The following is an 11,408-nucleotide window of genomic DNA, read 5'->3' as shown; positions in this document are numbered from 1 at the left end:
ACTTGGTGTATGTAAACTTCTGACCCACTGGAATTGTGATGAAGTGAATTATAAGTTAAATAATCTGTCTGTAAACAATTGTTGGAAAAATGACTTGCGTCATGCACAAAGTAGATTTCCTAACCGACTTGCCAAAACTATAGTTTGTTATCAAGAAATTGGTGGAGTGGCTGAAAAACGAGTTTTAACGACTCCAACCTACGTGTAAGTAAACTTCCAACTTCAACTGTAGCCTCGTTCTTGTTATTTTATTGTGTTACTTTTTTTTTTTTACCTTAGTTTATTTGCTAAATATTTTCTTAACTCTTCTCCAACTGCACGGTTGGCTTAGGGCTTATAAGTACGCATTTCACGGTAAGGTCTACACTTGTATTCGGCGCATGTGACAAATACAGTTTGATTTGACAGGCCTTATTTATCAAGATTTTATTTCCATTTTTATCTCAATTTTTGTACAGATTTATGGCAAAGTAAACCCTCTAGCTTTGCCTCTTCCTTTCTGCTATGGGACGAATTGCTCCTTGACTGTTTATTGGAAGAATTGCTCATGTGCTGTAGGCATCCTTGTGTCTCTATTCATTTCAGCAAAAAAAAACTCACATTGACCTCAATGTGCTACCTGACATTACAAATCATTTTAATATATAGCTGGGAGAAATATTTGGCTTGACAAAAACATGAATTGAATCTTTAAACATTGATCCGTGGTGTTCACATGCAGTAAAGCCCTGCGTTATTTACTAATGAGAGGAGACCTTCAGAAGCCCCAGGAACTTCACACACTGATGACATCATTAATATTAGAGAATACTGTTGTCCGCACAGAGACATTCCACAACTCAACTTCAACAGTTGGACATTCTATATGGAGCCCACCTGTGGGAATGTGTCCCTCATTAAACAAGTTTACAGGACTAGCTGGAGGCCTCTGGAAAATGTGATTGTTTCATCACAAATTCATTACACACTCATTATCATAATATTTCCGTAACCAAATCTCTAAATGCCTTCAGGCTAAGCAGGCAATTGAATGTCCTTAAATTTAAACAATGTTGTGAATATTATATGAACTCTAAATATCCAAATATGCACATAAATTGGCAAAAAATATTGTATTAATAGTGATTAATGACAGAGGCTGTGTGGGTGCAATTATCTGATTGAATACTGTCATGGTACGTAGATATGCTTTTTAAGCATCAAAGTGACAATATTTTTTTTTACAGGTGATTAAAAATAAAGTTGAAAGAAATCTTATAAGAAACTGGCATGTTCCTAAAATGTATCTTGCCATGTAGTTAAACAGACCCAGATTAAGCCTAGTTATTAAAAAGTAAAAGGATAATTGACTGAAATGATTTGCAATTCAGACAATATTCTAAGGCTTATCTAAGCACATCTTCAAAATAGACATTTTCATTATGAGACAACTTTATGCACCAGGCCATGAACAAGTTTTCAATAAGTTATATCTAACATAATTCCATCGTCAACCTGCCCGGCCAGAAGCTGACAGCTGATAGGTTCATTAAAGGAAAACCTCTGAGTGGCCTCTGTCTGCATCACTTTCTGTCTGTGGTCTGGGAGTAAGAGAACATGACCTTGGTGTCCCCATCCACTGGCTCCTGTCATCGTCTCGACATCTGAGGACACAGCTTTCTTCCTCTCTCATTTTAAGAACAGACAGCAAAGAACCACATTGGTTTATAAAACAGACAGATCCAAATTAACACTTTACTTTGTTTTGAAGTATTATATTATTAATCTACCATTTTGTTATCTCTTGGGATATTGGCAACATTACACACTGGTAATGTCATGAAGTAGTAATAAGATGCAAGACTCACATCTAAAATGTTCCACATTTCCACTGATTCATTGTAATACAATTATACCAAAACAGAAGATGATATGTTTGATATATTATTTTAATGTTAACATCATAGTTTAACTTTATTCTCCCCTTCATTTGTTTAAAATGATCACCTCTGAATGTACACATACTGCACACTGTCCAAAAATATACAAACAAATGCAGGCTTGTGCTATAGTCTGGTCAAATGTCTAAAAACAGTGGCACTGGGGGAGAGAAAGAAAAGAGAAGACATTGAAACCGTAAAGACATGCACAGCATCTGTGTCAGTGGCACTAGTCACTGGGGCTGTGTAATGCCTGCCTCCTTGGGCTCAGTGGAAAAGTACATACCACTTTTGGCTGAGAAAACACTCGTCTCATATCAAACAAAAACAAAAGAAAAATACACTCATTAACATAACTGTTAGGCACATCATTGTTTTTTTCGGTTTTACATTTTCTGCAAAATTCTGATAAATATACAATGCTTAACCAACTAACGACCCCCCAAAAAATCCAACAAACAGAAAAGGTTGATAGGTTTTGGAATCACTGTCTAGTAGGAAAGCAGGAATGTCATATAATCAATACATTTGGTTCATCCAAGGTCCAGGTGTGTTCTGCTGTGTGAAGAGTAGAGCTGAGTGGTGAGGGGGAACTTTGTTGCTGTGGGGAGGTTGGAGGGGAGGCTGGTTGTGTTACAGCAGATGACCCATCAGATGTTCAGGTCTTTGGTGCCATCTTTATGGGCCTTCCGCTTGGGCTCCGGGAGAGCTTTGGAAGCACGGCTGGCATTAGACTTAAGTGTGCTGTAGTACTCCTTCAGTCTGGGTGCTGCCGCTTCCTCCTCCTCTGGTTCTCTGAAGCTTCTGACAGGTGAAATGTCTCGGCCCAGGCTACGGGCTCTATGGTGGGGGTCTGGGGACTCATCCCTGGGGGCGTAGCGCGGCTCTCTCTCCACCCTCTCAGGTGAGCGGCCCCTCAGCAGTGAGCTGTACCTCTTGTAGGCGCTGTCTGACTCAGGGGTCTGGACCCTGGGAAGGATCTCCCCTCTCTGGCCACGGGCAGCAGCAGATAACAGGCTGTCTCCTCTGTAGTCACGCTCCAGGTTGGAGGCCCTCAGCAGAAGGCTGTCCTCCCCAAACAGGTGCTCCTCACTGGACTCCCTCAGTAGCGTGGCCTCCCTGTTGAGCCGGTCCAGGGCTGGGGGCTGCTGTAGGAGGCTCTCATCCAGGAAGGGGCTGGGCACAGGGCCAGGAGGCTTCCTCAGCACTGGTGCCATCTCCCCGTTGGGCCTCTCTGGCTCTCTGCGTCTTTGCCTGTCTAGGGAGGGCTGCCGGTAGGGGTCTGAGGATTGGGTATGGCGGTAGCGGGTGGGGGAGTGGTGGTGTGAGCGGTGGGGGGAGCGGTAGGGGGACCGGTGGCCATAGGGGGACCGATTGCGGTGAGTGGACCTGTAGGGAGAGCGGTTGGTGTTGTGGTGCCCTTGGCTGTGTCTACTGTCTAGGGTGTTCTCTGCGCTGCGGGCCCGGCTACGGCCCTTATCCGGGGAGCGGTGTCCTCGGTGACGAGTGCCGTGGCTATCCCCGCCAGACCTCTGGGTCTTGTCAACTTTTTTCTTGGACTGCTTGGATGCCCTTGTCTCCCCAGACGCCCCTCCCTGGCTCTTGCTCTTCTTTTCCGGGGATCGGTGTTTGGAATGGTGGTGGCCCTTCTTGTCCTTGCTCTGTGATGGTTTGTGAGGGACTCGTGCGTTAGTGTCCGATGGTGCATTGTTGTAGGGCAGGGTGCTCACTTCCGAAGCGTTTTGTACCCCTGCGGCTGGGCCGGCACCGTCGATGCTGGGGTCTGGAATAGAACATGACATACAACACAGGTTGCTGGATGAAACACATTGCTCTCACAGACTCCCTGACTAGACTAGATCAGCTATTGTGACCAATAACCAGGCTGCAGACATTATTTGTAATACTGCCAATTCTAATGTTAATGTCAGCAAACAAACACGGCTATATCAATTCTCCATTTGGATGCACAGCCACAACTGATGGTGAGTTATTAGTATTACTATGTATGAGCCAAAAGCAGCAACGTACTGTACGAGGACTGGTGGAACAGTTCGGCTTAAAGGAGCTGAAGGGGACCAACGGTAACGGTGGTTAAAATGCTGCGTGCTGCATGGTGTTGATGCTGATTGAGATAGCTTGACATCACTCGTTCATGCTCAGGCAATGCCTTCGATGTGAGATCAATATTTAATGCAACTAACAAAACCAAGATGAGTTTTTGAATTGAGTAATGATGTAAATAATGTATGAGCGTGATTGGTTTCGGAACAACATTGTGGTTGTAAATTAGTTTCACAGATTGTACTCCATAAAGAATGCAGGTAGTTGGCTCAGCACCATGGATAAAGGTGGTGTACGGAATGGTTTTAGGGACTAATCAAGGAGATAAGAGACTATTGATCGTCATTACATGACTGCAGTGCTATTGGTTCTTAGCGGACTCTAACCACCTCACCCGATCTTTGAATAAACCACATGGATGGTAATCAATGTGTCACAAGACAGCTTCTAAAAGTCTTAGTAACTCTACTTGGATCTAGTTTTATCTCCAATGCTATGTTCGTTAACGGACTAACCACAGATACTAACTAGACAGCTAAATAGTAAATAGCTTGAAGAGAAGAGAGGAACAGCGATAGAGGAGGGATTGATTGACTGATTGGTTGAGAAAATGTCTAGGAAAGACAAAAACTTTACCAATATCCCACAACCACCAAACCAACGTGACATGAATCAAACGGATGCGTTGGGGACGCCATGTCAGCAGTGAACACGCCATGCCCAGAGGTTGAATGCGAAAGGTGGGATGTATGAATCCATTCCTACTGGTCAGCATGACAACAGCGGCGGCGGTATTGGCAATGCATTCTGGGTGAATGGATTCTTATGCATGGAGAGCAGAGGCACAGTACGGGTGAGTTGAGGCCACAGCACACAGAGAGAGAGAGAGAGAAAGAGAGAGACCGGAGAGAGAGAGATCGGAGGAGAGAGATGGAGAGGACAGCTACAAACCATGGTCTGATTTTGGTAGGAACTAGGATCTCCCAGCTTGTCATTAGAGGATCTCATACATGCGGTGAGATGGGGAGCAACCATCTCTGAAGGAAGGAAGAGCCCAGCGAAACAAAAGGAAAGGTAGATAAAAAAGAGAAAAAGAGAAAGAGGCAAAGGGTTTAGATTACTAAAACAATAGGCAGAAGAAATAAGAATTATTGTCTGTGTTTATTTTTCAATGGAAAAGGTGTTTATTTGAACATTTAATCATTCAGAGAAAGAGACAGTCCAGGAAATAACCCCATCCTTGAGTGAAAAGTCCTGGAACCGAGCACACCACACACACCACACACACACACACACACACACACAGAAGTGACACCAACCCCATAGTGACAGCGAGATGCACACACAACACAGTATGAAGCCGTTTACATTGCCAACAGAAAATAAATGTCAAAGAGTGGAAACTAAAAGTACAAAAAAATGTTTAGAATATACAACCTCACAGAGATGTCTTATTGGTGCAGGAAAGACATAGCATATTCTCGGCGCAACAAAATATATGAATAAAAGGACAATATTTTCGAAAATCAAAAATGCAATAAGATGAATTGTGACTATCAATTAACAGATCAATACAATTTAAATGAAATATACCATAAATATTATGGAAAATTGACAAAAAATTAAATAAACATTTGGATTTCAACTTCGACAACTTCATGCAGCAATATACTTTCGAGATGAATATGTGGGTTGATTCATGGCTCTGTACATGAACAAAAATACTTGTAAAAATGTTTCTTTTTTTAGTTACAAAAATGTCTGTAGTGGAGCTGAATTGAGTTGAATTGTTAGGAATGAGCGGAGTCTCCAGAATCACAGTTTTCCAATGACAGTTACACAGTAGGTGAGAATAAATCCATGGATTTGTGAATATGTCAAAGTATTGTGAATTTCCCATTGAAATGGTAGAAAGTATTAGAATGCTCTCATTTCAAGACAGTCTCGACTGAAGTGCTAAACTCAGTAGCTTACATTCACCTTCAATAAATACCAGAAATATGTTCATTACGTCATATTAAAGGTTGGAGATGGAATCCAACCAGAGAGCATTTCCCAGTTTAACACGGGATACAATAGATCAAGTTATTTTTTTACACTAAAAATATAATTCAGCAAGGACTCAATAAACATACTGTATATATCCACATGTAGAAACACTCATCTTTTTAGATTTCTTTTCTCTCCTCACAGTTCTTTCATTGTTTTTCTTTCTTTCCATGTGACCCTCTTTTTCCAAGGGGTTACATAGACCACTATCATCCTTGGGGCGTCCCAGAAAGCCCTGCTCCACAAGCCGCGCCCCGCTCAGTGACACACAGCAAAAGGTTAAAAGGTGACAGCAGTTGACCCAGACCCGAAGGGAGCAAAACCAGACACACCCAGTGGACAGTGGATGTCAGTGGAAGGCCCAAAGCACAGCACAGGACATAGCAGGACAGGAGAGGAGACAGGCGTCCTCTCGTATACCCAACCCGCCCCTCCCCCACGGGGAGTGTGTGTGTGCGCTCAGGGGGTGAAGACGGGGGAAAAGGGAATGTTTTCGTAGATTGACCCACCATATTCAGGCACCGAGCCGTCGCCCCGCTTGAGGACTAGGCGGGCGTGGCGGCCGCCGTTTTTAATCAGTTCGATGGCACGGGCGTGCTTCATGCCCTTGGTACTCTCACCGTTTATCTCCAGGATCTCATCTCCCACCTGAAAGAGAAAGGAGAGAGGGAGACATTGGAGGAGGGAGAGGAGAAGAGTGGAAGGTAGTGGGGTGAGACAAAGATGGGGACAGAGTGTTAAGGACAGGGAGGAAAGGGACAAGAGGAGGAGGAGAGAAGGGCAGAGGGGGTGAACAGGGGAGGAAAAAGGCAGGAGGGAACAAAAAGGATGAAAAAGGCAACAGTGGGGAACATAAGAAGTGCCAGAGGGAGAAAGGTTAGATTATAGTTAAAACGTAAAGAACAACTACTCTGACTGCTGTGAAGGCATACTTTCTATAAATCCACAATGGTACAAAAGGAAAATAAATTGTGTCAAAGAACTGTAGGTTTGCCTCCTGCAGGCAGAGACAGAAAGAGGGAGAATGCTGTTCTAATTCTCTTTCCTTCCCTCTGTGCCTCAAGTTTTCTGTCAGTGTTCTCTCCGTCGGGGGAATTCCACTTGTACAGAAATGGGTCTCCTACTGACACCTCTCTCCGCCTCACAGAACCTGGGCCTATTAATACCTCATCTAACAAGCCCTGCTCAGAACAGTGACACACAGATGCCCTCGCTAACATTCAATGTTATTTACATATATCACATACTCACAAATAATAAAGGAAAATCAATTAACCCATTCATTGACTCTGTAGGACTCAGGGGAATGGTAAACTTGTGTTTTCATTTTGTATTAGGTGTTCAGCATTACATGAGTGGAATTAATATGATCAACCTTAGATTTCTATGGGGGTCATACATACCTTCATCTTGCCATTGCGTACAGCTGCGCCGTCCTCGGCTAGTCTCAGCACATACAGGTCCATGTTGTACTCATGACCTCCTCTCAGGCTGAACCCAAAACCTTTGTTCTCCCTCTCCAGGTCCACCGAGTAGAAGCCAGCATCCTGAGGAAAAAACATTCAGCGGTGGCTAGACTTGTGCGGCTGTCTGTGGATGGCTCATATTTCAGTGTGGGGACGAATGCCACCTTAAGGAAAGTCACACCTATTTGATCGGAGTTCGAGAGTGGTGGTGGGTGAAATGAATAATAGATGGATTGGACTATGGGGCGGTTTGAGGCAGGCAGAGAGGGCACACAGAGCCACAGACACTACAAGGGCACTGCCAAGGACACAGACTCAACACCCTCCCTCCCTGCTCTGTTCAGGAACTAATCAATATGATATCAGAATTAAGCATCTCCCTAGTGTGACAAACACTTAGAGGGAACACATTGCTGTAGGGCAGGGATCGTCCACTAGATTCAGCCATGGGACGATTTTGTACTTGAGAGGATGGTCGGGGGGCTGGAACATAATTACGAATCATTTGTAGACTGCAAATTGACCGCAAGAAAGTTAAAATCATGATTTCCTGGTGTTTTAAAATACAGTCGGCCAGCAGGCTGCGAGTTGGGGACAGGCGGGCCTTGGCAAAGCTGGACAGATCCATACCTGGGCTGGAGGTTGTGTTGTTGGGGCAGGGGGAGGAGGGGCCTGGGGAGATTTGAACTCAAAAGAGGACTCCTGTTTTGGTTTGGTGTTGTTTCTGGAATGAGAAAGATGACAAAATATTGGTTACAAATCTTTGCTAATAGGCATACATGTTAAGCAATTAGGTCCTACATACATGTATCCCAGAATCCCTCTCACCTGGGCTCAGGTGTAGCCTGTTGTTGGGCTGTGTGAGTAGTTGTTATAGTGGCGATCTTCTCAGCGTTGGTCAGCAGTGATGCATTGGAGGACTCTGATGAGAGAGAGAGGGAGCGAGAAGGAGAGAGAACGAGGGCAGGGGAGTCAGGGGCCTGAAGACTGAACCATGCAAAATACAAAGGGAGAAAAATGAACCAAGAGCAGCTGCACTACCCTTCGTAAGCCATTCTAACACTTCAGCTCCACTATAAGCATTGCGTTGCTTTGCCATCAGCGTCGTGTAAATGTGACGTTCTACCTGCTACACAGAGCGTGTAGTTTTGAGAGCATCTTCATTCTATTTTCCCCTACTGTACAGTACCATATTCATTCATGATGCGTAAGTCCAATAGCTTTGGTCCAGTTTTTCACAAGTACACATTAAATTGCTGCTAGTCGTTGTACATAATGATCCTCTAATTACACAAGTTGCTTTTGTTTACATTGTGAACCTAGCTATTTAATGTAGCTAGCTTGCTAGGAGCAGTAGCTTCTTGACTTCATAAATCTTAGTGAAATAACCAGTGGTGTATAGTCGAGGCCATATGCAACCAAAATTAACTTTATTTCTCATTATTTCAATTCACAAGATAGAACGAACGAGCGCGACAGCCATCAAGAATTGAATCTCGCCGATTCTTGAGCATGGACGCTGCCATTGGAAGTGACGCAACCCGAGCAGTGAAGCAGCTTTCATTGATTTCAAAGGAAGCATTTCCTCAACGGCTGATGGTTGGCTGATGGCAATGCCGGACGCCCGATAGCTATAGAGTAGCAGGGCCATTACATTTTTTACATAGAATTTATTCAAACAGGGATATATGGAAGCCTGGACCGGAGGAAGTGCTTTACTCCTGGCTTTCATCTAATCACATCATATGGCATCATTTGTGTAATCAATGACCTATGCTTGACCGTAACCCTTAAATAAACACATAATAACCGTACAACCTTCTCCTTACTCCAAACACCCCCTCATTTGTTTCTAATAACTAGTTGTTACACTGCACTGACTAATCCCAGCCCCACCGGCTGTGCTCAACTCCAGTTTCATATATCCATCACTCCCACACTAGTCCTCTTGGATCCCATTGGCTTAACTCTCCATTCCGCCCACGACCCAGGAGACATTGGGCCGGCCAGCCAATCAAGGTGGAGGCCGAGCTGAGGTCGGGCCAAGTGGGTTTAATTCCAGCCAGCTGGGTAGTCACATTGCTGGGGAGACCCGGTGTTTGATGAGTGCTGTCTCTGTCCATGAATCCCAATGTCTTAAAATAGACCTTCTCCCTCCTCCACTCTACGCCGGTGTCAACCAGGGGTTGGAACCGTTTCAAGGAACAGAACTAAAAACTGTAAAAGAATTACGGAACAGAAACGGAACCGAGAATGAAAGTGATCAACACTGTTCCGGAACAGAACCGTTATTTTAAAAGCATTGAAACCGGTTAGTAATGTTATTTTACGTTCCTGTCATTTTTTCTAGTCCCACAAAAAAAGACAACAATGCACCTATACAACGCCTTCACTCTGCCACCCAGAAACATATTAGAGAACCTGCAAGCTGAAAATCTTTGCCAGTGTGTATGCACATGTGTAGGCTACCTGCCCTTCCCCTCTCTGAAGCTACTGTTCTGATGTAAGAAGTGTTAAAGGATAGGGAAATATTTTTTTATTAGCTACAGAAGAATGGAATTACTTTTTCAATGCTCGTTTAGGATACTATACGCCTAGTTATCAAGTTTAACATTGGATTTATTAACTACAAAAAAGGTAAGACGTGTTTTAAATTCTGATGCTGCTCTGCACACACAATCCTGTTCACTTACTAGCTCAAGCTTGTTAGTTAGCTAGCTCAAAGGACATTCGAAGTTCCTTCATAAAAGCTGCTCCTACTAGGTATAATTCTGTGGGCCTAATACAGATAATGGATGTCATAACAAGATGCCCAGCGATTCAAGCCTGCTCCTCAACTCTCTCTCGCTCTCTCCCCACCAGTAAAATTGCAGTCGCATCTTGTGCCATAGGCTACACTTGTCTGTCCATTACTCATGTAAACAACTAGCTTGCCTGCTCTATATTCACTGATTGGTGAAGTAATTTAATGAGCTCAGTGTAAAAAAAACTTGATTTCACGGGTTAAAAAAGGAACGATGTAAACCAGTACTTTTTTGGGGTCGAACTGGTTCAGAACTTTATTTTGGTGGGTAGAACAGAACAACAACATTTGTGGTTCGGTTCAGAATGAAACGATTGGTAAATAATTTCGGTTCCAACCCTTGGTGTCAACTGCCTGCAGACGAGGTTCCCTCCTCACACACTCCCTCCCTCTCTTTTCCTCCCTCAATCTCTGCATCTCTCATCCCGTACTCCTTCTCTCCCACTTTCCTCTTTCCATTGCGCTTTCCCTCCCTTCCTCCCTCCCCCCCCACCCCCTTCCCAGCCTTTCTCTCAAAACAATTGTGGCTCAGTATAATCATCTGTCTCTTCAGAAAAAGGCTTTCATCCGTAAAAACAGACCAAACAGCAGCAACATGGACAATTTCTCCAACATGCAGGTTGACAAAGACTAGTGTTTACACTGGCGTTCTCCCTGCATCTCTCTCACTTAATCAAACAGCATGCCAGGGTGATCTGTCAGTGCAGTGTAACAAGAGCTCTTAGCCCCAAGAAAGACACACACACAAACGCACACACCGTTACAGCCTCTGACAGCTGAATTACTCTTGAATGTTTCAGGAGAATGTGAAATGCACGACTGCACTAGAAAGTTCCCTCCCATCCAGCTCTGTCAACATTGCGGGGGTGATCACACTAACTAGAGCACTCGAAATGTAAAAACGCTGTGACGGTGATGTACTGAGATAGGCTTTGTTTTAGCAAAAGGTGTATACTGTACATTCCAATGCAATACGTTTTACATAACTGATGTAATGCCAAATATTCCTATGACGCAGGTTGATCCCAGCTGCTGAGATCTACAGTCTTAGGTCTAGATCTGCCCAACCCTGTTCCTGGAGAGCTACCGTAACCCTCCTGTAGGTTG

At 44.0% G+C, this 11,408-nt stretch overlaps 1 protein-coding gene across 13 annotated transcripts in view; it reads right to left on the bottom strand.

Annotated features, from left to right (window-relative positions):
• Positions 1 to 1,910: 1,910 nt before the first annotated feature.
• The window catches only part of LOC106583030 (membrane-associated guanylate kinase, WW and PDZ domain-containing protein 1), a 205,866-nt gene continuing 196,368 nt past the window's right edge, over positions 1,911 to 11,408 (bottom strand). For 9 of the 13 annotated variants that reach the window (XM_014166771.3, XM_014166772.3, XM_014166773.3 and 6 more), the window contains 5 exons: positions 8,327 to 8,420; positions 8,129 to 8,222; positions 7,436 to 7,579; positions 6,542 to 6,680; positions 1,911 to 3,702 (listed from right to left, as the gene is read on the bottom strand). In XM_014166771.3, coding sequence (XP_014022246.1) covers positions 2,570 to 3,702; positions 6,542 to 6,680; positions 7,436 to 7,579; positions 8,129 to 8,222; positions 8,327 to 8,420 — 1,604 coding nt within the window. In that variant the 3' untranslated portion in view covers positions 1,911 to 2,569. Of the gene's footprint in view, positions 3,703 to 4,934; positions 5,021 to 5,143; positions 6,681 to 7,435; positions 7,580 to 8,128; positions 8,223 to 8,326; positions 8,421 to 11,408 lie in introns of those variants that run through there. The other 4 variants (XM_014166779.3, XM_014166780.3, XM_082967420.1 and 1 more) reach the window with 2 other exon arrangements.

The sequence above is a fragment of the Salmo salar genome, chromosome 22 (genome assembly GCF_965601325.2).
Source record: "Salmo salar chromosome 22, fSalSal1, whole genome shotgun sequence".
Classification (NCBI taxonomy): Eukaryota; Metazoa; Chordata; class Actinopteri; order Salmoniformes; family Salmonidae; genus Salmo; species Salmo salar.
Note: the sequence above shows the minus strand (reverse complement) of the source record. Positions and strands in the feature narration are given on the sequence as shown.